The following is a 23644-nucleotide window of genomic DNA, read 5'->3' as shown; positions in this document are numbered from 1 at the left end:
CACTGATGTGACTCTCTGGAGATATGGAACATTTGTTTCTGCTGGTGAAAGACCTGGATAAATCCAGATCCCCCTAGCAGGAAAACACAGAGCCAAAAATCTAAGCAGGGAGGGAAGACTCAGAAATCTAGGATTAGCCGCTTCAGTGTTTCTGGAACTAGCTGAAGATAAAGTTAGATTATAATCTTGAGGATAATCTTGAGAAACAGGGAGTTTCCCCCCTTGTGATTATCATTGGTATTTTTGGGGTGCTGTGTTTCAGGAACTAGCAGATTATAATCTTGAATAACCTTGAGGAACAGGGAATTGCCCCCTTGTGACCATCATTGGACCTCCCTACCCCTTTCGGATTACTGGGCTGTGGTTTCTTCCCTTAAAAACCCCTTCTCCCAGCTGCTCGGGGTCGAACTCTTCCCCTGCGTGGGTTGAGTCTTGACCCCAGTGCACTGGTTTCCGTCTTGTCGTCTTGTCATTAAACCTCGTGTGATTGCAGCAAGGACAGTCTCTCGTGAGTTACTGGTGAGGGGGGTCGTGTTATCCCGAGACGTGAGTGAGAGTCTCCCCACACTGGGGGTCTTTCACTGGCTCCTGACACCCACCAAGTTCAAATCTAAATTTTGGGGTCAACCTCTTCACTTTCTTCTCCTGCATTACCGTCTGTCCTTATCTACTCTGGCGTCCCCTGTCCCTGAGTCCCCAGAGCCTGCTACTACCAGAAAAGCCCTGTCAGTGAGTCAGGGAGCTTCACCTCACTGGGCACCCAATCACATCTAGTTGCCTCTCCTTTGTGATTTGGGGCATTTCTCTCTGCAGTTTCTCAATCTGCTTGGGGAGGCTGCGGACTGACGTTCTTGTCACCAGGGTGTCAGGGCCAAATGAAACCCCAAAAGGCAGTCCGGATATCCAGAAATGAGCTCAGCCCAGATGACTGGAGGATTTCTGTCTGTCACATGAAGCCATCATCTTTCAGGAGCTGTGAGGAGTCCTGTCCCTAACTTGTGACAGAAGGGACTGCCATGACTACCGTCGGCATGTTAGCATATACTTCCCGTCAACATATCAAAGTGTTTGCTGGCCTTGAGGCCATTGTGGAGTCTCCACCAGAGGAGAAGGTTTGGACGTGGGTTTAAGCCAATAGAAAGTCTTCATTATGGGCTGGAGGGAATGGCTCAGCAATTTAAGAGCATTGGCTGCTCTTCAGGAGGACCCAGGCTCAATTCCCAGCAACCACAAGGCAGCTCACAATTATCTAATTCCAGTTCTATGGTATCAGACACCTTCACACAGAATATGTACAGGCAAAACACCAGTGTACATCAAATAAATAAATAAGTCTTTAAAAAAAAGAGAGAAAGTCTTTACTAGAAGGCCAACAACTACACTGGGTGTTTGGTATCCTAATATAGCATCGAGCCTTTCTCAGGATGAGGGGGTTTTTTTTGTGTTGTTTTGGCTTTTCAAGACAGGGTTTTTCTGTAGTTTTGGAGCCTGTCCTGGAACTAGCTCTTGTAGATCAGGCTGGCCTCGAACACACAAAGATCCACCTGCCTCCTGGGTGCTGGGATTAGAGGTGTGTACCTCCTAAAGGCATCTGCAGCTTTGAAAACAGCTCTGACTTCAGGTCAGCCCATGCACTTCCGGATGTTTCAGGACCACTGCTCAGCCGAACTGTATTTTTTTAAAGATTTATTTATTACGTATCCAGTGTTCTGCCTGCCTGTATCCATCCAGGCCAAAAGAGGGCACCAGATCCCATTACAGATGGTATGAGCCACCATATCTTTATTGGGAATTGAACTCAGGACCTCAGGAAGAACAGTCAGTGTTCTTAACCTCTGAGCCACCTCAAATGTATCTTTTTTGATTGGAGGCTATGAGGTATTTTTCTGACAGAGGATAAAACACTGATTTTTTTTTTCTGTTTTTGTTTTTTCGAGACAGGATTTCTCTGTGTAACAGGTCGAGCTGTTCTGGAACTCACTCTGTAGACCAGGTTGGCCTCAAACTCAGAGATCCACCGGCCTCTGCCTCACAAGTGCTGGGATTAAAGGCGTGCGCCACCAGACCCAACCAAGACACCAAAAGTTTTTCTAGGTCTGTGTCTCATCGTCAGAGAAGGTGACGGTGGCCTCAATTTATGCAAAGGTCTTGGCCCAGTCAGTTCTCTGTTGTTTCTTGTTTGGTTTTTCGAGACAGGGTTTCTCTGTCTGGAACTCACTCTGTAGACCAGGGTGGCCTCAAACGCACAGAGATCTACCTGCCTCTGCCTCCTGAGTGCTGGGACTAAAGGCATGTGCCACCACTGCCCGGCTCATTTCTCTGATGTCAAACACCTTTTGGCCTGTCTCCAGCAACTGGAACCTAAATTGTTTTAACTTTCATAACTTTGTTTCTGCTCTCTGGTTAGGACGGAGGCCTTGAGGATTAACATCTTCATTGGGGGCATTATGAAATGGAGCACAAGCTGGACATTGGGATGTGATTTGAGTAGCTGTGGCTAGAGTACAGCCAGAGTGAAACTTTAGAGAAGAGGCATTTAAATGACACTTTTTATGAAGATGACGGCTCGTTGTTTCTCAGAAAGGAACAATGCCATTGGGCGGGTGAGGGAATCTGTAAGCTTATTTCCCTCTGCCAAGGGCCCTGGCAAATCAGTATGGGCCTGAATGTGGCCAACAAAGGCAGGAAACACTTTTTGGCATATAAGACTTTGCAGCTGAACCAAAAGGTGGAAAACCTGAGAGGTAGGTAATATATATGGCGAGGTTTCCAATGCCCCAACAATACTTGCCACATATATACTATCAGTATATAAATTGAAGGGTTGATCCTTGAAAGAGAGAAAAGGCCATAAGGCAGGCCATGAGTTCTGCAGCTTGGGTAGAAATTGGACCTAGGGGCTGCTTTTCTTTAACTGAACCAGAGATCACTACTGTATAGCCCTTGGAAGAACCATCAGTAAACATTGAGCGCACTCCCTTAAGGGGGGAAGTTTTAATAATTCTTGGAAAGATAACAGGATGATTCTTAAAAAATAAAATTAAATGAGAATCAGGATAATGGTTATCAAAAATGGCTCCAGTCGTTGCGATGAACAAGGTCCATCCATCTTGAACCCTCTGTAGCCTTGTTATTTTCTCTTTTTGATAAGGGATTAGAAATTTATTTGGGATCCTGCCAAAAACTTGTAAACTAAAATCATATGCCTTCCATAGAAGCTGTAGCACCATTTCATAATATGGGGTCACCACCTTCTTAGGGGAAGTGGGTAAAAGCAACCAATAAATGGGTTCCCCCTTGCCAAAAAATGCCAGTAGGTGAGTAGGGGGAATTGTGAGTTTGGGACGAGCTCCTAAGTTCTGAGAGGAAACTCTGTCCCGTGACTCATTTTCCCCTCCCTGTCTGGAGGTTTTTTTTCCTAATCTTTCTCTCCTCTACCTTACCCCGCGAGCGAGCGGTTTGGCCTCCATAGCAGAAGCCATATCAGAACAAAGGGAAGCCTTAGTCTCACTGTCTTGAATCTTAGATAACACCTCTTTTGTTGTTTTCAAAGCCTGCTTAACCCAGACTTTCAGTCTCCAAAGGGAGAACATGGCGATTGGCAGGACTTCAGGCCCCTCCTTTCTCAAAATTCCCACAGTATACAATATTCTGTCTGTGTGTATACCTGCAGGCCAGAAGAGGGCACCAGACCCCATTACAGATGGTTGTGAGCCACCATGTGGTTGCTGGGAATTGAACTCAGGACCTTTGGAAGAGCAGGCAATGCTCTTAGCCTCTGAGCCATCTCTCCAGCCCCGCAAAGATTATTTAAAGTCTCCTTGGTCAGTGTTGGACAGAAGGGAAAGTCTGTCCTGTCCAGGCTGTACTGTCCACAGTGACCCCCACCCCCTGCATCACCCACCTCACCCAAAGGCCGTTTATCTACTTTTTTCATCAAAGAATGGTGGGTTTTATTTTCCACTTCTACAGATCAATGGTTGAAGTGAAGACATACATGGTCAAAGAAGAAGTAGTGGAACTTCTTTCCCCTTCTCTGGGACTGCTTAGAGCCCGCAGGAGAACAGAGGGAATGCACCTCAGGGAACTCATTCCCCCTTCATGTGTGTATTTTGCTTAGATGGCAGGGGACCCTGGTTGAGACTCCGCCCCTCCTAGACACCACACAGGGACCAGGACTGATCTGGAATGATCTGGGGGCTGTGAGTGTGTGTGCCACTTGGGGGTGGGGGGCAAGTGATGAAACAAGTCAGCGCTCCATGTGGGACAGGGGGAGGGGTCTTGGGGTGGGGGAGGGTTCTCTGGAGGACTTGACAGAGCAAAAAGAATTCAGAGCCTGGGGCTGGAGAAATGGCTCAGTAGTTAAGAGCATTGCCTGCATTTCCAAAGGTCCTGAGTTCAATTCCCAACAACCACATGGTGGCTTACAACCATCTGTAATGAGGTCTGGTGTGTTCTTCTGGCCTTCAGGCACACACACAGACAGAGTTATGTATACATAATAAATAAATACTAAAAAAAAAAAAGAATTCAGATCCTGAACAAGAGGGCACAAGTCTTAAGCCGGGGGGATCTGACAGACAGACAGACACACACACACACACACTGGAATCCAGTAACATCTCACACAGATCCCAGACACTACAACAGCTGCATGGCCAACCTCCCCTATGTGTCTAAACAGAGGTAACTTAACCAGACTTACTTCTGGAGGAGACAGACCAAGCAACTTTGTTTTCTTCTGGAGTGGACTTCTCCATTAGGCAGAGAATGGGGCTCTGAAACATCTCATGCCCTCAGAGTTCCCTGATCCCCACTGCCTTACTCTGCCTTACTCTGAGGGCCCTGAGACTCCTGGTGTCTTGAGGTTTGGTATCTGGGGATCTCGATGGGACCTTCAGAAAAGTTGTGAAGTCTCCACCAGAGAAGTCTGCTTGGACACAGGTTTAAGTCAATAAGGAGTCGTTATTAGCGGGCCGGTGACTACACTGGGTGCTTAGGATCCCAGTACAGCATGAAGCCTTTCTCGGGGTCCTCTGGGTTGACATACTTTAGGCAGCAAGAACAGTTAGTCAGGAACGGAAATATAGAAACCAAAAAGCAAGGCCAGTGCATTTAGAGACTTTCCCAGAACTATGGACTTTGATGGATGAGGTCTCTGCTTTTTCATTTTGGCAGGTGGTTCTGTCTACGTGCTGAGTTTTATGGCCTGAGTGGTACTTCCATCATGGAGTCAGTTGTGCTAAGATCTGTGGCCCTGTTACACAGGCTCCCTCAGTATCACGAATACCTGTTACACATGTCAAAATCCACACAAGAGGGGATTGGAGAGCTGGCTCAGTGGTGAAGAGCACCGACTGCTCTTCCAGAGGATACAGGTTCAATTCCCAGCACCCACATGGCAGCTCACAACTGTCTATAACTCCAGTTCCAGGGCATCTGATACCTTCACACCAATGCACATAAAATAAAGTTAAACTGAAGAAAAAAGTCCACACTAAAGTCCTACCCCTCTTTAAACTCTCTTTAAACTCTCCCTCCCCCAATTGCTCATCCTGCTCATTCTTCTTGCAACCCAGCTGTTCTGCCACATGTGCCTGCTGTTTTGCTGCTTCCACTAGTCTGTGTCCACTGAACCTCTCCTGTCTCTCACTGACAGGCCTGGTGGTGTCCCATCTGCTGGCCAAGATCAGTCCACTTCTCTCTCTTTCCCTCTTGTTCCAGACTTCCAGATGTCTGTAGTAAAACCTTCCTGTGGTCACGTCATCTGCTAACACAGCTGAACAGCTGGGAAGGACACAAATGGACTCCTTTCCTGGGGGGCCTGGGCTCTTGGAGCTGAACCAAGGTGCTGTTGTGGCTGTCCCTAGGTGTGGGTCATTTGTTCCTGTTGGCTTTTGTCACCCACCCTATATCTGAGTCCGAATTTTAGAGTCTGCCTCTTCAGTCACGTCTTTGTTCCCCTGTGCTCTGGCATGGTAGTCAGGTGGGTGTCAGCTTGGAGCTGTCTGCTGGCTCTTGGAGCCAGGCAGCTTCTCTCACCCTCTGAGCACCTATCACACAGGAAGGGGCACCTCTCCTTTGTGATTTGGGACATTTCTCGATGACAAGTCTCTCACTCCACTTGGAGACACCCAGGATTGAAATTCTTGCTACCAGGACCCCTCTTTCTTCCATCCTTGCTCTCCCTGCCCATTAGCAACCCCACTTCCTGAAGTCTCTCTCTTGGCCCACTCCCCGCCTGTCCCTCAGCTTGCCCCTGCCCTCAGCTCGCCCCTGCTGCTCTTCTTTCTGGTGGAGCCTCCTTATCTCTTCCCTCAGACTCGGCTTTCTTTAAAGCCTCACTGTTTCACTGCTTGGCCTCAGTGCAGCTTGATGGCCAAAGATGGCACCCACGATTTCCAACTCCTCATAGATCTGACAACCTTTATCTACCATGGCACAAACAGGCCAAGAGAAGACGCTACACACTTTAAAACAAGTAAAATCGGTGGGTGGTGGCGGCACTGCGCGCCTTTAATCCTCGCACTCCAGAGGCCGAGGCAGGAGGATCTCTGTGAGTTTGAGGCCAGCCTGGCCTACAGAGCGAGTTCCAGGACAGTCGAGCTACAGTGAGAAACCTTGTCTCAAAAACAATAACAACAAAACCAAACAGGTAAAATATAAACTGCTCCCAATAGAGATTAGGACTGCTCATCCCATACTCCTTTTCTAGGTTTTATTTAACTATCTAGGGTACCCCCTTCTCTTACATCTCTGAAATTTTTGCTATAGTATAACTTTATCTCAAGATTTGTAAGACCATTGTATAAAGTTTTTATATCTCAGAATTTGTAAATTCACTGGGTGTGGTTAAAATCTGTAACAAATATAGCTTAAACTTGTAACAGCACTCGGGAAGCAGAGGCAGGCAGAGGCCAGCTTGGTCTGCAGAGTGAGTTCCAGAATAGGCTCCGAAGCTACAGAGAAACCCTGTCTGGAAAAAACAAACAAACAAAAATCAGGTATACTTGCTGGGCAGTGATGATGAAGCATGCCATTCACCCCAGGACTTGGGAGACAGAGGCAGGGCGGATCTCTGTGTGTTCAAGGCCAGTCTGGTCTACAAAGCAAGTTCAGGACAGCCAGGACTACGTAGAGAAACCTGTCTCAAAAATAAATAATAAATCAGGTATACTTAATAGATTAGACGACAGCCTTCAAACTCCTCAGAGAAATCTTCTGAATGTGCATTTAAGATGTTTAATGTAAAGGGCATTCCCTCATAGACACAATACCAGTTTCTCGTAGTAAGCAGCTGAGGCGATTTCCAAAGAAGATGGGCAGCAACTGACTTCACCTGGAGCTTGCTTCAGGCGTAGGAACACTGACCACTGGGCAAAGAACTGCCCATTCCTTTCCTGCTGGCAGGGCCCTGGTCAAACTAAGGAGACTGTTGAGTTGACTGTCCTACTGGGTCTACCACGCTGGATTCATTCTCCTAAGTTAGGTCCTCCTCCACAGAAAAGTCTCTTAGCCCTTCTGGGTCTGGTTGCCAAAGGCCGATGCTGCCCAGTGTGAGAGCTGAAGGCCGACCTCTGCCCCCGACAAAGCCATCCAGAGATGATTCATTGTGGAGGATCTCAGGCTAGCTATGGGTAAGTCTCTCTCATTAGAATTGATAAGAGGCCATTTGGTTTACACTTCCTGCTCTAATGTATCCTTCTCGGACACCTGTGACTGCGTTGACGGGGGCTCTAGCTTTAGAAAACAATTCTGCAGCAGCAAGCCCACCTGAGCCAGCGCCTCCCCAAAGGCTGCAGCTGCCAGGTCAATACATTGCATATGGAAAAACTCACCAGCACGTTTACCTTGCTGTCAGGCTTCATGCTAAGAAAGATAAACTCAAAAAGCAGGTTTCAATTGTAAGATCTTAGACAATTCTGCAGCCATTTCTGACAATTCTGAACCCTCTCAGTCTCCGTGCCTTAGTGCTTCCCCTCTTCCCCTGGGAACCAAGGACCTAACAGCTACACATGCACGTACTCAGTTCCTGAACAATTACCCTACACGTATGTTTTGACTCAGTCCCCTGGGAAACGGGGTCAAAATGACCTCTTACCTCATCTGATCTGACAATAGTTCTCCAGCCAATTATTGGTATTAGCCCTTTCGTATAAGCCAATCACAATCATCAAAGAACAACCCCCTTGTTTCTATGGGGCCTTCTCCTTTAAAAGTAGACTGTACCAGCTATTCGAGGTCTCTCGGCTTCCCGAACGCTGAGGGACCCTGTCATGACAGAATTAATAAAATCCTCATGCTTTTACATCGGCTGTGGTATATGAGGTGGTCTCTGGGGGCGACTCCTCGGTTTGGACACTAGAGTCCAACACAATAAAAGACAAACTCAGACCCGGTGGTGGTGGTGGTGGTGGTGCATGCCTTTAATCCCAGCACTCAGAAGGCTGAGGGAAGTGGATCTCTGTAAAGCCAATCTGGTTCACATAGTGAATTTCAAGACAGCCAGGGCTCTGTAGAGAGACCCTTTCTCAGATAAATAAATAGTATGTTTCTTTACATCAAGTTGTAAATCTACCACCACTGCCCAGTGATTTGAATTGGTTTTTTTTCGTGACAGAGTTTCTCTGTGTAACAGTCCTAGCTGTCCTGGAACTAGCTCTTGTACCAGGCTGGCCTCGAACTCATAGTGATAGGCCTGCCTCTGCCTCCCGAGTGCTGGGATTAAAGGCGTGCGCCACCACCGCCTGGTTTATGACCATATTGCACGACATTTGAGAACACACTACAAGAGTCTTGTATTCTGATTGTTCGCCTTCTCGTGCTTTCTCCCCCCTCCTTTCTCTTATTCCTTCTCTCTTACGCTGGCGATTGAACTCAGGGCCTCAGCACTCTAGGTAAACGCTACACCTGTTGTCATACCGCTAGACCTCCACTTTTTTTCTTCGGAGACAGGCTGGCGCCATCAAAGCACCTCCCGCTTTTCGGACCTGAGCGACCCGGCTGCAGCGTCTCGGGTCCAAAGGGTTGGCGGTGAGGCTTGCATTTCCCGAATACTCCGCTGGGTGGCGCTCGCTCCACCCCGGCGCTGCGCGGGGCGCCTTTGCACATGCGCTTTGTCGTCCGTCCCGCAGACCCCTCCCCTACCGGACTCCTCCACACACGCGCACGTCTGACGTAGCCCAGCGGAAGTGCAGCGCGCTCCCCGTCCAGGAGGGGAGGGGGGCAGGAAAAGCTGGTACGGAAGTGGAATCCCAGGGTCCGGTTCTCCGGCGCTGAGGTGACGGGAACTGGAATCGCCGAGAGGGCGGAGCCCCACAGGCGGAGGGCACTGTGATTGGCTCGCGGCCGTGTCGCCGGCGCGGATTGGCCCTTTCGGATTGAGCGGTGAGTCCACGGCGCGGCGGTTTGAAATTCAAAAGTGGCGGGTGTGGCAGGTGGCCCGGCTGCACGCCCCTTTGTCGCTCAGGCTGCGTCCCACGAGCCCGTGAGAGGACGCAGATCCCGGGGCGCCGTCCCCCTGTCCTCTTCCTTTGCATCCCGTCTTGTGCGGAGCGCAATGAACATGCAGGCGCAGGTGAGTGCGGCGGAGACGCCTTGGGACCAGGCCCGGGGCATGCATGCCCGGCTGCCAGGGGAGGGCCGTATAGTCTCGAGATCTGCACTCGGGCGGCCGAGGCCGTGCAGGCCACAGGCAGCGAGGCTCCCAAGACGGTCGCATTGATGTTGGCCCTCTGCCCCCGTCGTGCGGCGCTTAGCTATCTCCAGCATTCTCCATTTCTAATTCTCAAGCGGATCCGACGCGTTTCTGCGTCTCAGTTCTTTACAGATATCCTTGTGGTAGAAGCGAGGGTTCCGAGAGGCCCTGTCCCTTGTCCCAAGGCACATCCCTGCCGGTGCTCTGTTGTGTTGATTCTCATTGCTGCTGGATCAGGGTGGAGGAAGGGAGAGGAGATATGGGGCGATCTATATAAAGGACTTCTTATTCTCTCATCTCTTTCTTTTGCCCAGTGAGACTGGTTGAATACTTTATGGGTATCTCGCTCCACTTACAACCATCTAAGGTGTATGGCAATTAACGTTCTGAACTCTAGTGACAGGAAATGCCAGCCTGCATTCTTTGTTTACTGTATTTCAACTTAGATTGATCCACAGTCGGCGTTCAACTTGGACTTTCTGGTACACTCAGCCAAAAAGGAGACACTGTGACAGGTGACCGTAAAAATGCCAGAGGTTTCTCGGATCTGTTCATGCAACACTTGCAGAGCATCTTCTGTACTTATGTGGGAGACAGACTTCCCAGCCACCAATGAGCTGATCTTCACTGGGGAGGCAGAAGTCAATAAACTGTTGGAAGGCAGTGAATGCTGGCTGAGAGAGGGTTCAGGCGAGTTCAGGGGAAGAAAGCCAGGCGGAGGAGGAGGACCATTAACTGACTAAAGGCTGGAAGGAGGAGCTTGATGGTGCGGTGCTAGGCAAGCACCCAGGAACCCTTAATCCAAAAACCCAGCTGCCAAAAGCAACAAAACCTTTCTGAGGTCAACCGGAAGAGGCTGAGACAGGGTTTGAGTTTCAGACCAGCGATACACTGTCTCAACAAATGAAGAAAAGAAACATATTATGAAATCATGAAACTACTTGCTCTGTAACCAGGCTAGTCTAGAACTCTGCCTGACTCTGCCTCCCAAGTGCTGGGATTAAAGGCTTGCACTACCACTGCCCGGTTTGAGGATGGCAGTTTTGTTGGGACGGTGGAAGTGAAATTTGTTTAGAAGATGAATTGAACGCAATGTATGTCCTGTATCAGTGGTCCTTAGCCTTCCTAATGCTGTGACCCTTTAATACAGTTCCTCATGTGGGTGGCCCCACAACGAAAGCTGCTTCATAGCTGTAGTTTTGCTATGCCCCTGTGAAGGGGTGACCCGTAGGTGGAGAAACCCTGCTCTGGATACAATTTTAAAGAAATTTTGTTCCAAAGAGCAGGGCGGTGAGTGAAAGGCAGTATCTGCCAGGGAGCACTGTGGAGAGAGGAGGTTTGGGGGTTGGAGGAAATTGTAGTGTCTGCTGTACACTGATTGGATAGTTGAGCAGAGTGAAAAACTTCTGTTTAGGATCTTCTGGAGAGAAAGGATTGAGTATGTCTCCTTGTAGTGAATGTTAAATGCTTCCGAGAGTCGGTCACCGCCTCTGCCGTTATAGAAGGGAGAGAAATACCATTTGTAGTGCTTAGAGGTGTCCACAATAAATAAGTCACTGGAGGACAAAAACCAAGCCCCAAAGGTAATGCTTTTCATCAGCAATAAAGTTGTTTGTTTGAAACAGGGTCTTAACCGTGTTGCTATGGCTGGTCTAGAACTGGCTATGTAGATCAGACTGACTTCAAACTCAGAGATGCACCTGCTCTGCTGCCAAAGTGTCTGATCGCCATGCCTGACTTTTTTTGGGGGGTGGGGGGATGTCACTTTCTTTGTAAAAAGGTATGGGAACCATGTTAGCATCATCTTTTTTTTTTTAAGATTTATTTATTTATTATGTATACAACATTCCTTTCATATATGCTTGCATGCCAGAAGAGGGCACCAGATCTCATAGATTGCTGTGAGCCACCATGTGGTTGCTGGGAATTGAACTCAGGACCTCTGGAAGAGCAGTCAGTGCTCTTAACCTCTGAGCCATCTCTCTAGCCCTAGCATCATCTTTTAGACATCATTGTCAGGAGTGTCTAACCTCTTGGACATTGTGGTGTACCGCTGTCATCTACACACATGTTCGTGTTCCACCTCATTCTTGGCTTAGCCTGGCATGCACATGGCTTGTAGATGGCAGTTAATGGAAATTGGGAAAGAGATCCAACAAAAACCTACCACTGGCTGGGCAGTGATAGCACATGCATGTGATCCCAGCACTCAGGAGGCAGAGGCAGGCGGATCTCTGTGAGTTCGAGGCCAGCCTGGTCTACAAGAGCTAGTGCCAGGACAGGCTCCAAAAACTGCAGCGAAGCCCTGTCTTAAACCTACCCACCCCCAAAACAAACAAAACAAAACCCACCACTGTAGTCACTTTTCAAGGATAACCCACGGCCCCCAACCCATGTAGCCGAGGCTGACCTGGGATTTTATGTACTGAAGATTGCTGGCCAGGACAGCTTTTAACACCTCTGCACAGTAGCAGGTCCATGTCCGTGTTCATCGCCATACAATTCAAGTCGTGGTGCGACTGTCAGCTTGTAAGTTTATCCTACTAGCAAAGCCAAGCCATGTATTAAGTCTTGCGTGTGTGGGAGTGGGGACACGTGTGCCATGGCGTCCTTGCAGAGCTTAGGCAGAGAACAGCTTTCTGGAGTTGTAGTTCTGGGCGCTGAATTTCGGATCTGGCAGCCAGCGCCCTTACCTCCTGAACTACCTTGCCGATCTCTTTCTGTTTTTGTGCAGGAGACTGAACGGCTCTTGCTACACGCTATTGGCTATTCCCAAAGTCTTTTTTCCAGCTCTGGTAAACACAGTCACGCAAAGTTGCCTAGGCCAGCCTTGAGCTTGACCTCTTTCTGCCTCACCCTCTCAGATAACTGGAACCACAAAGATTCTTTTCCTGAAGCTGGGCCAAGCCAGCTTGGTTCATTAAGGCTTTGTAATGTGTGCAGGAGTTTGAGGAGGTTCACATTCCGTGCCATCACAACTCATTCTTGCGCGACTCCACTTTGATGACCCTGCAAGTGTCATTAAATGTTTTAATTCTTCTCCTGCATTAAATTCACTACTAGGTGAGCTGATTAGCTCCCCGCACTGTCAGTGACACATGGGACGACCAGGGCTTATGTAGTCAGAACCCCTCTCTAGGCTTCATTACGGTTTCCAGATTTGCCCTTTTTTTTATTTTATTTTGTTTTTCAGACAGGGTTTTCTCTGTAGCTTTGGAGCCTGTCCTGGAACTAGCTCTTGTAGACCAGGCTGGCCTCGAACTCACAGAGATCCTCCTGCCTCTGCCTCCCAAGTGCTGGGATTAGAGGCGTGTGCCACCACTGCCTGGCCAGATTTGACCTTTATGTGTTGAGTCCTCAGGGGCTCAGTTGCTGGATATCCTTTCTGTCCATCTAGTTGATGCTCCAGGCTCAGCCAGTATACAAGCGATTTGGGTTTGGGGCAGACTACAGATTCTGGCCAGTGGGCTGGCTAATACTCAGTTCCCCCCAATAACCTTCAGGTTTCTGCTCAACACCCAACCCCCTCTCCAGAGCAATAGTTAAAAATAATTGAACTGAATCAGACCTTCCTCCATTGCTGTGGTAGTGAACAGTAGTTGGCACCCTGGGGTTAGCTTAGACTATGTTAGCTCCTGCGCACCCAACCCCAGCCAGTTCTTAATCACACCAACACTGGCTTCCTTCAGAATGCTTGTGTTCAGTGCTCAGACCCTGGAAACAGTCTCACCGAGTCCCATCAGCGTGCAGCCCTGGTGCCCAAATGCATCCTTTGCACCTAGTCACTATATGCAGTGAGGTAGGTTCTGTCCCAGGCACTCAGTACAATTCAAGAGTTTGGCAGTTACCCTAGAAAATAAGCACAGAGAAGGCATGGACTTGGGGTGCACCACTCCTGACAAGTGCCATGTCTGCCAGAAGGCAGATGTTCGCAGCCCCTGTGGATGGATAACATAGTCTCTGCATGGGATGCTACGCATCTTCTCTCTACTACCTCTATTCCTTTTCAAATGCTCAGTTTTGTTTTTTGTTTTTTTGTTCTCCCCACAAGATCTTGCTTGTAGTCCAGCCAAGCCAGCCTCCAACTTATGACCATATTGTCCCAGTCACCTGAGTGCTAGGGTCAGAGTGCTGCCACGTGTGACCCACGGTGCCTCTTCCCCTGAGCGTCCAAACTTCTCATCACAACACCAGCCAGCAGTTCCTTCCCTCTGGCAGGTTTCCTCCTCCCTTTCTGGTGTCCCATTGATCTGAACAGGACAGTGCTATTCCATGTGCCCCTTTTTGCTTCTTTACTGGCACTTGTCCTTGGCCATGCTCATGAAACCTGTTCATCCTTAAGACTGTATCAACTGGGGCTGGAGAGATGGCTCAGCCGTTAAGAGCATTGCCTGCTCTTCCAAAGGTCCTGAATTCAATTCCCAGCAACCACATGGTGGCTCACAACCATCTGAAATGAGGTCTGTTGTCCTCTTCTGACCTGCAGGCAGACACACAGAGAGAATATTGTATACATAGTAAATAAATAAATAAATAAAAAAAGACTGCATCAACTGTACCTTAAAGGGCTTGTGAGAGATAGGGCCCTTGTTGCCAAGCTTGACCACCTGAACTGGATCCTGAGAACATGTGTGGTAGAAACTTTTTTTATTATTTATTTATTTATTTATTTTTTATTCCATGATATTTATTGAGCTCTACATTTTTTTCTGCTCCCCTCCCTGCCTCTCCTCTCCTTCCTCCAATCTTCCCCCAAGGTCCCCATGCTCCCAATTTACTCAGGAGATCTTGTCTTTTTCTGCTTTCTACTTCCCATGTAGATTAGATCTATGTAAGTCTCTCTTAGTGTCCGCATTGTTGTCTAAGTTCTCTGGGATTGTGGTTTGTAGGCTGGCTTTCTTTGCTTTATGTTTAAAAACCACCTAGGAGTGAGTACATGTGATAATTGTCTTCCTGTGTCTGAGTTACCTCACTCAAAATAATGTTTTCTAGCTCCATCCATTTTCCTGCAAAATTCAAGATGTTGTTATTTTTTTCTGCTGTGTAGTACTCCATTGTGTAAATGTACCACATTTTCCTTATCCATTCTTTGGTCGAGGGGCATTTAGGTTGTTTCTAGGTTCTGGCAATGACAAACAAAGCTGCTATGAACATAGTTGAGCGCATGTCCTTGTGGCATGATTGAGCATCCTTTGGATATATACCCAAAAGTGGTATTACTGGGTCTTGAGGAAGGTTGTTTCCTAATTTTCTGAGAAATTGCCACACTGACATCCAAAGGGGTTGTACCAGCATGCATTCCCACCAGCAATGCAGAAGTGTTCCTTTTTCCCCACAACCTCTCCAGCATAAATTGTCACCAGTGTTTTTGATCTTGGCCATTCAGGTGTAAGATGGAATCTCAGAGTTGTTTTGATTTGCATTTCTCAGAAGACTAAGGATGTTGAACATTTCCTTAAGTGTTTTTCAGCCATTTTAGACTCCTCTGTTGAGAGTTCTCTGTTTCAGTCTGTACTCCATTTTTTTTATTGGATTATGTGATCTTTTGGTGTCCAATTTCTTGAGTTCTTTGTATATTTTGGAAGTCAGACCTCTGTCTGATGTGGGGTTAGTGAAGATCTTTTTCCATTCTGTAGGCTGTCGTTTTGTCTTGTTGACCGACCGTGTCCTTTGCTTTACAGAAGCTTTTCAATTTCAGGAGGTCCCATTTATTCATTGTTTCTCTCAGTGTCTCTGCTGCTGGGGTTATATTTAGGAAGTGGTTCCCTGTGCCCATGTGTTCAAGTGTACTTCCTACTTTCTCTTCTATAATGTTCAGTGTGGCTGGCTTTATGTTGAAGTCTTTGATCCATTTGGACTTGAGTGGTGGAAACTTTAACTGGGGAATTGTCTTGATTTATGTTGATGTGGGAAGACCCTGCATTATGGATGGCACCATCCTTAGGCAGGTGGGCCACGGATAGACAAGAAAGCAAGCTGAGGGGCAGGCGAGATGGCTTAGCCCATTTGGGCTTGCAGAGGACCTGAGTTCAATTCCTACCATCCACGTGGTGGCTAACAGCAGTCTGAGGGGTCTGACAACCTCCACTAGTACTGTATATGCACAGTGCACAGACATGACCTCAGATAGGCATCTCACCTCTTGGTGTCTGCTTTCCCCTGTTTGCAGAATTAAGTAGTTAATAATGGTGCCTAGAGAGGAAGCATTTAAAATGGCACTCTATAAACAGCCTGCTCCTCCTGGCAAGGGACCCTCTCCTTTACTGTACAGTCCTAGCTTTAACTAGAAAGGCCTGTTGGCTTCGTGGCTGTACTGTGTCTTCCAGCTTATCTGTTTCTGTAGCTGTAGCAGCTCCCCTTTAGCTCCCCCTGAAGGTAGCCCGACTCCTCGCATGTTCACCATCCCTTTATGCTGTATAACTGGCACACAGCCCAACTCAGTTAATGCTTGCTGATAGTCAACATTGAAAACTAAGGTTGGGGGGCTCCCAAAAAGAGGAGTTTGTGGGTTTTGACCCTGTCTTTTGTTTTGATTTTCTAGAATAGAGTTTCCCTGCCTAGTCCTGGCAGTCCTGGAACTTGCTCTGTAGATCAAACTGGCCTCAGATTCAGAGAACCGCCTGCCTTTGCCTCCCATGTGCCAACATGCCCAGCTTGGTCCTGGTTTAAGAGCCTCTTTTTCTAACAGAGACCCCCTTTGTTGGAAGTGAAGAGGAACTTTGAGCTGAAGACAACCCTGGTCAAGGCCTCTTCCCGACTGCCCCTTCCAGGAAGCAAACTCAAGAGGGGTCCTGACCAGATGGAGGATGCCTTGGAACCTGCAAAGGTGAGATGTATTTGGAGAGCAGAGAGTGAGAAAGAGTGGGGAGGGACAAGGACAGGTCACTGTGGAACCCCATCTTTATCTCTCCCCAGAAACGGACACGAGGCCTGGGTGCAGTGACTAAAATTGACACATCCCGCCCCAGAGGACCAGTGCTCAGCACAGTGTCACAGACACAGGGCCCTGCTGCAGGTGGGTTCCGGGTGGGCTGGACCAAGAGTGAGGCATGAACCGCTCTCTTTTTTCTTCCAAATTTCATTCAGTTTGAGTAAATAATAACTCTTTACTTGGCTCAGAATTTCAAAGGCACAAAGGTTGTTAAGTGAAATTCTTTTCTTCAAAGTCTAGTTCTTCTCTGAAGTCTAGCTCTTCAGGGGTAGCTGTTTATGCTTGCGAAGAGTCTGAGGAGACACGCTGTGAAGGCAGACAAGAAGAATAGCTCTGCCTACTCTTTACTGGCTGAGTTTTGGTGTAGTGAGTTGTGTCTGGTCCTACAAGGGACATTAGGAGCTGGCTGGAGACTCACAGGGCAAGGAGAGTTCTCTCTAACCCTGGAGATATGTATCAGTATGTGCTACCCAAGAGCGGGCTGTAGTCGTATTGAAGAGTTCCACAATAGCCCAGAATGCAGGATAACAAAGGTTTATTTACCTGGGGACAAACTCACAGTAAGAGTAGCGGTCCACAGTCCTCCGTGTGCGCTGGGAACGGGGCCGGAATCCAGCAGAAAAGGGGTTGCACACACTTTTCATCTGCACTTATAGTACATGAGCCTGTGCCCACCATGGGCCGGTATCTAGCAGGCTGTTGGCTGAAGGAGTTCCCACAGCAGTGGTTGTTGTACTTTTTTTCTCTCTTGCATCCTGGAACAGCTCAGAAAGGCCCTAAGAAGACAGGACCTCGTGGTTGCACTACTGTTGCTTCAGGTAATAGTGCTTAAGGTGGGGCTGACCAGGGGTTTGGGTCCCTGTGAGGGAGAGTGGCTTCTGAGGAGCTCTGGTCCTGCAAGTCTTTTCTGTAGGGTAGGGTGGTGTTGGGGAGCAAGTCAGGGCCTTGCACATGTCAGGAAGTGCTCTACCATGAAGTCACACCACACACAACCCTCGGGCTTGTTTTTAAGATCTATTTTTTTAAATTTATTTATTTATTATGTATACAACATTCTGCCTCTATGTATGCCCTCATGCCAGAGGAGGGCGCCAGATCTCATTACAGATGGTTGTGAGCCACCATGTAGTTGCTGGGAATTGAACTCAGGACCTCTGGAAGAGCAGCATCTCTGGAAGAGATGCTCTTAACCGCTGAGCCATCTCTCCAGATCCAAGATCTGTTGTTTTTTTTATTTTACTTTATGTGTATGAGCAGATATGTGCACAGAGGTATTGAATCCTCTGGAGCTAGAGTTACAGATGGTTCTGAGTCTCCTGACAGGGATGATGGAAACCAAGCCTGGGTCCTCTGTGAGAGAGAGCATCATTGTTCTCGACTGCTCAGCCGTCCCCCCAGCCCAGCCTTTGTGCTTATTTGTTCTTTTGAGTCTCACTAGAGCTCAGGTTGACCTTGAACTGGCAATTCTCCAGCCTTGACCTCAGGTGCTGGATTACAGGTGTGTCCTAGCATGTCCAACCTCTAATTCCACGGCAACTCTGATTCTCTAGTGCTGAAGAACCCGAAGGCAGCTCCTGTTGCTCCTGCTGCTCCTGCTGCTCCTGCCCAGAAGCCTGGCAGTAGGTGACACATAAACATTGGGTGAGAGGCTGGGATGGGAAGCTGAGGTGGTGAGTGCCCAGAAAAGATCTGCTGCCTTCCTGTCTGGAGAAGAGAGAGATGGATGTGGTGTGAGGGCTAGAGGCCTGCGGGTAGAGGCAGACTCCTGACCCATGCCTCTTCTGTGCCTTGTCAGCATCAGCTGCCCCAATGGTGGCAGGGAAGAGACCTGGTAAACGTCCTGCCTGGGACTTGAAGGGCCAGCTGTGTGACCTCAATGAAGAGCTGAAACGCTATCGGGAGAAGACTCAGAAGCTGGACCAGGAGAACCAGGGGCTTCAGGAGCAACTCAGAGAAGTCCAGGAGCAGGCCACAGTGCTGGGGACAGAGCGGAACTCCCTGGCAGGGGAGCTGGCCAGTGTTCGGACCCAGGCTGAGCAGAGCCAGCAGAAGCTAGAGACTCTGTGTGCCCGTGTGTTGGAGCTGGAGGAATGTCTGGGTACCAAGGAAAGATTGTTCCAGGAGCTCCAGAAAGAAAAGCTGGAGTTGCAGGAGGAACAGAAGGCACTGGCCACCCGCCTGGAGGAGCAAGAGGTAAGGGCTGGACTCTCACAGTGCTGCCTCCCTCCCCTCCTCAGGCTCCCAGAAACCTCAAGAGGCCTTCCATCTCCTTAGGCTACCTGCTCACGCCTCTGGCATTTCTCCCTCTTCCCATGTCCATGAAGTCTGGTGAGCTCCAGTTAGCTGGCACTACTGTCTCACTTCCTGCACTTGTGATAGCACATCCCCGTCCCCCTTTGTTGTGCCACTCTGATGGCATCTTCCTGGCTAGCCAGCAGGGTCCCAGATCTGCCCATCTCAGCTCCCCAACGCTGGGATTACAGGTACATGGAGCCATGCCCAGCTTTTCTTCCATGCATGCTGGGAGTTTTAACTCAGGGCCTCCTGCTTTCACACTGATGGCTTTTATTCACTGAGCGATCTCTCTAGTCCAAGGAGCTCCACACCCATTTTCTTACTGCATTTTATTTTATTTTGTTTTTTTGAGACAGGGTTTCTCTGTAGTTTTAGAGCCTGTCTTGGAACTAGCTCTTGTAGACCAAGCTGGCCTCGAACTCACAGAGATCCGCCTGCCTCTGCCTCCCTAGGGTTTAAAGGCGAGTGCCACCATTGCCCGGTTGCATTTTATTTTTTACTTTTTGGTTTTTCAAGACAGGGTTGATATATAGCCTGGCTGTCCTAGAACTAACTCTGTAGACCAGGTTGGCTGGCTGCCTCCCAAGTTTTGGGATTAAAGGCATGTGCCACCACTGCCTGGCTTTCTTACCTGTTTACCAGACTGTGACGACCATGCGACAAGAGACCTACCCCATTTTGGCACCTTGTTCTAATTACTATTTGTACCCCACCTTCTGTTCCTCTGCTCTGGTAGAGGAGGTTACAGGCCTCAGAAACGGCTCTGTCAAGCAGCGAAGCAGAGGTGGTATCTCTGCGGCAGAAGACCGCAGCCCAGGTGACCTTACTGGCTGAGCAAGGAGACCGGCTGCATGGCCTGGAGATGGAGCGCCGTCGACTCCACAACCAGTTGCAGGAACTCAAGGGCAATATCCGGGTATTCTGCCGGGTGCGCCCTGTCCTTGCAGGGGAGCCCACTCCATCCCCTGGCTTCCTCCTATTTCCCCATGGGCCTGCTGGACCCTCTGATCCCCCAACCCACCTTAGCCTCTCACGGTCTGATGATCGACGTGCCACCCTGACCGGGGCACCAGCACCTACTACCCGCCATGATTTCTCCTTTGATCGGGTATTCCCACCAGGAAGCAAGCAGGAGGAAGTATTTGAGGAGATCTCCATGCTTGTCCAGTCAGCACTGGATGGTTACCCTGTGTGTATCTTTGCCTATGGACAGACAGGCAGTGGCAAGACCTTCACTATGGAGGGTGGGCCTGGGGGAGACCCCCAACTGGAGGGGCTGATCCCTCGGGCCCTGCGGCATCTATTCTCCGTGGCCCAGGAGATGGGTGGCCAGGGCTGGACATACAGTTTTGTGGCAAGTTACGTAGAGATCTACAATGAGACCGTCCGAGACCTGCTAGCCACTGGGACCCGGAAAGGGCAAGGGGGCGAGTGTGAGATTCGTCGAGCAGGTCCAGGGAGTGAGGAGCTCACTGTCACCAATGCACGCTATGTCCCTGTTTCCTGTGAAAAAGAGGTGAGGGCAAGTGGGGGCTGGAGTGGGAGAAGTGGGCAGGGTGGTGTAGACAAGAGCATACCAAAGGACAAGGATGGGCTGCGAGCATGGGTGTCACTAGACTTAGCTCCAAGGGGTAGAGAGAAGTGTGCATCTGAGGGGCGACTGCCACCAGACGCCTCCCAGGGGCAGGGACATCAGGACTCTTTCTGCTCTTCACCCCAACCATGATGGTTACCTGGCTGTTTCTGTCTCAGGGCTCTTAGGGGCTGGGCTGCTCCACTGCACCTTCTCTGTCCTTTTATTCACTTTGAGAATCTTGCACTCCAGCCCAGGCTGACTGTGTACTCAATACAATCTTCCTGTCTTAGCTTTCTGAGTGCTGTGGATTATAGGCCCAAGCCACCATGCCTAGTCAGTTTTTATTTTGAGACATGGCCTTACTAAGTTGCCTAGAACACCCTCTGTATCTCAAGGAGTCCTTGAACTTTCAGCTCTGCTTCAGTCTCCCAAGTGCTTGGCATTGCAGCCCTGTACAATAAGGCCCACCCCAGGCTGTTCTGTCTAAATGTGTTCATTCTCATTCTGCTAGTCTGTGATTTCGCTCCAAGAGGGCAGGGGTGTACTCATTACCAGACTTCAGCAGCATGGCCTAACTTTTGATTGCCTCTACGCCTTGCTAATACAATCCCTAGGTGGAGGCTCTGCTCCATTTGGCCCGCCAGAATCGGGCTGTGGCCCGCACTGCCCAGAATGAGAGATCATCACGCAGTCACAGTGTGTTCCAGCTGCAGATTTCTGGAGAGCATGCTGCTCGGGGCCTGCAGTGTGGCGCTCCCCTCAACCTTATAGACCTGGCTGGGAGTGAGCGGCTAGACCCTGGCTTAGCCCTAGGCCCTGGGGAGCGTGACCGTCTTCGGGAAACACAGGCTATCAACAGCAGTCTGTCTACACTGGGACTGGTCATAATGGCCCTGAGCAATAAGGTAGGAGTGGATGGCATGGGCAGATAAGGCAGGGGCCAGCCGCCAGGAGCTGTGGAGATTCTGCCCTGGCCTAACTGCCTGTGCCCTTACCCTTTAGGAGTCTCATGTACCTTACCGAAACAGCAAGCTTACCTACCTGCTGCAGAACTCGCTGGGTGGCAGTGCCAAGATGTGAGTAGAAGGGACAGACTGAAGGGGATGTGTGTGTGTGTGTTCAGCCTGGCAGACCGCTACTGCTGGTATCACTGATGCTGGCATGGGCCTTCTCTTTCCACAGGCTCATGTTTGTGAACATTTCCCCTTTGGAAGAGAATGTCTCCGAGTCTCTCAATTCACTGCGCTTTGCCTCCAAGGTACAATTGCTACCCTGCTGTCGTAGTTTATTGGGGGCTCACGATTTTAGAGGGTTCAAGTCCATGGTCTTCATGGCAGTGGGGCACAGCAGAAGGCAGGTAGATGGGGTTAGAGACAGAGAACAGAGAGATTGGGACTGGAATCTCCCACCCCCACTACACTTCTCTGACAAGGCTCCATCTTCTAATCCTCTCCAAACAGGTCCACCAACTGGGACCTAGGATTCCAATGTGTTAGCCTATGGGGGCCTTCTCGTTTAAGGCACCACATCTGCCCATATGTCAGCTGGCTGTTTAGAGGCATCTCCATCATGACTCCTGTTTTCTAGGCTGGGGCACATGTATCCAAATAGAATTAAAACTTGATAGGCATCTTAGGTACTGCACACTGATTTCCATTTTTAACTACTGCCTTCTGAATTATGTAGATGTGTCTGTGCTCTGACTCCCTCCCTCCTATGTATGTATTTTAATCCCTTTTTACTTTGCTCTGAAAAGCAGCCCCCAAGCTGGGTGGTAGTGGCTCACACCTTTAATCCCAGCACAGGGAGGCAGGCAGACAAATCTCTGAGTTTTGAGGCCAGCCTTGTCTACAGAGCTATGTATAGGGACCCTGACTCAAAACGGAGGGAGGCGGCTTTAAAGTGATGTACAGGTTGGGCAGATGGCTCTGTGGTTAAGAGCACTTGCTGTTCTTGGAGAGGACCTGATTTCAGTTCCCAGCACTCACATGTTGATTTACAACTATCCCTAACTCTAACTTCAGGATCTGCTACACTCTCTGCAGGCATCAGACATGCATATGATGCAAAGACAAAACTCTCCTATAATTTTGGAGCCTGTCCTGGACCTCATTCTGTAGACCAGGCTGGCCTCAAACTCAGAGATTCGCCTGCCTCTGCCTCCTGAGTGCTGGGTTGCTCCTCAACCTGCTTTCTTATCCACCCCAGAACCCACCTGCCTAGGTAATAGTGCCCACAATAGGGTTGTGGGTCCTCTTCTATCAATCACAAATTAAGTGACTTGTCCATAAGCCAATCTGATGGGACATTTTCTCAGTTGATTTTTTTTTTTTTTCCTTTTCAAATGAGAGCTAGGCTGTGTCAAGTTGACATAAAACTACCCAGCACTATAGGGCTTCGTCTCTTTAGGCTTCTGACCTCTTCTAGGCTTAGTGAACATGGGACAGTTATCTTTAAGGGAAGCCAGGCTGAGCCTACTTTCATAGCCCTTATTTCAGCATTCCTGAAGGCAGGGGCTGGGGGTGGAATGGACAGGTTGTTCCAGTTACCTTGCATACTTTGATCTTGTATAACCTTATTGTCCACAGGTGAACCAGTGTGTTATTGGTACTGCTCAGGCTAATAAGAAATGAAGCTGGAGCCAGCGCGCCTGATTCCCGAACAAGCGAGTGTGCATGTGTCTGTGTTTTGGTGTGTGTGTACCTGGTGTGTGTGTGTGTGTGTGTGTGTGTGTGTGAAAGATGCTTTTATTTGGTGGACAACATTATGTACCTAACTATCAAATAAAGACATTTTGTTGCAGGCTTAAGACATTTTTCTTAATCTTAGATTTTTTTTATTATGTATAATTGTTTTGCCTGGGTGTATACGCATGTGCACCATGTGTCTGTCTGGTGCCCCTTGAATTCAGAAGAGAGCTTTAGGTCTTCTGAAACTGGAATTAGGGCTGTGAGTGGCTAGTGGGTTCTGGGAGCAGCACCTGGGTCCTCTGCGTGAGCAGTAAGTGATCTTAGCAGCTGAGCCATCTCTCCAGTCCTCATTGCCTGTATAAAGGTCTTGTTAGCAGGTGTAGCTGCTAGAGGAAGGTACTGTGAACAGATATCTGTTTGTTTGTTTTGAGACAGGGTTTCTCTGTAGCTTTGGC

At 49.0% G+C, this 23644-nt stretch overlaps 1 protein-coding gene across 3 annotated transcripts; it reads left to right on the top strand.

Annotated features, from left to right (window-relative positions):
* The first annotated feature begins 9414 nt into the window (after nucleotides 1–9414).
* On the top strand, nucleotides 9415–23308 carry Kifc1 (kinesin family member C1). 3 transcript variants are annotated; one of them, XM_048451132.3, is made up of 11 exons: nucleotides 9416–9577; nucleotides 16386–16523; nucleotides 16613–16712; nucleotides 17393–17446; nucleotides 18179–18247; nucleotides 18424–18821; nucleotides 19660–20439; nucleotides 21114–21404; nucleotides 21502–21575; nucleotides 21682–21757; nucleotides 23088–23308. In XM_048451132.3, exons 1-11 carry the CDS (start codon nucleotides 9560–9562, stop codon nucleotides 23130–23132), a joined length of 2043 nt encoding a protein of 680 aa, XP_048307089.3. In that variant the 5' UTR covers nucleotides 9416–9559; the 3' UTR covers nucleotides 23133–23308. The 3 variants fall into 3 exon arrangements, with proteins under 3 accessions (XP_085536055.2, XP_048307089.3, XP_048307090.3); XM_085679929.2 differs by lacking the exon at nucleotides 21502–21575 and having other exon boundaries at nucleotides 9415–9577; XM_048451133.3 differs by lacking the exons at nucleotides 9416–9577; nucleotides 16386–16523; nucleotides 16613–16712; nucleotides 17393–17446 and having other exon boundaries at nucleotides 18179–18269.
* The last annotated feature ends 336 nt before the right edge of the window (nucleotides 23309–23644 follow it).

Source organism: Myodes glareolus, chromosome 18 (assembly GCF_982192425.1).
Source record: "Myodes glareolus chromosome 18, mMyoGla1.1, whole genome shotgun sequence".
Taxonomy (NCBI): domain Eukaryota; kingdom Metazoa; phylum Chordata; class Mammalia; order Rodentia; family Cricetidae; genus Myodes; species Myodes glareolus.
This window is presented reverse-complemented; position numbering and strand designations above follow the sequence as displayed.

Bases quoted from the DNA above. Each gene is read 5' to 3' on its own strand.
- Kifc1 (XM_048451132.3), top strand. The intron at 17,447-18,178 runs GTAATAGTGCTT...CTGATTCTCTAG, and splicing joins TTGCACTACTGTTGCTTCAG to TGCTGAAGAACCCGAAGGCA. The intron at 21,576-21,681 runs GTGAGTAGAAGG...CTCTTTCCACAG, and splicing joins CTGGGTGGCAGTGCCAAGAT to GCTCATGTTTGTGAACATTT.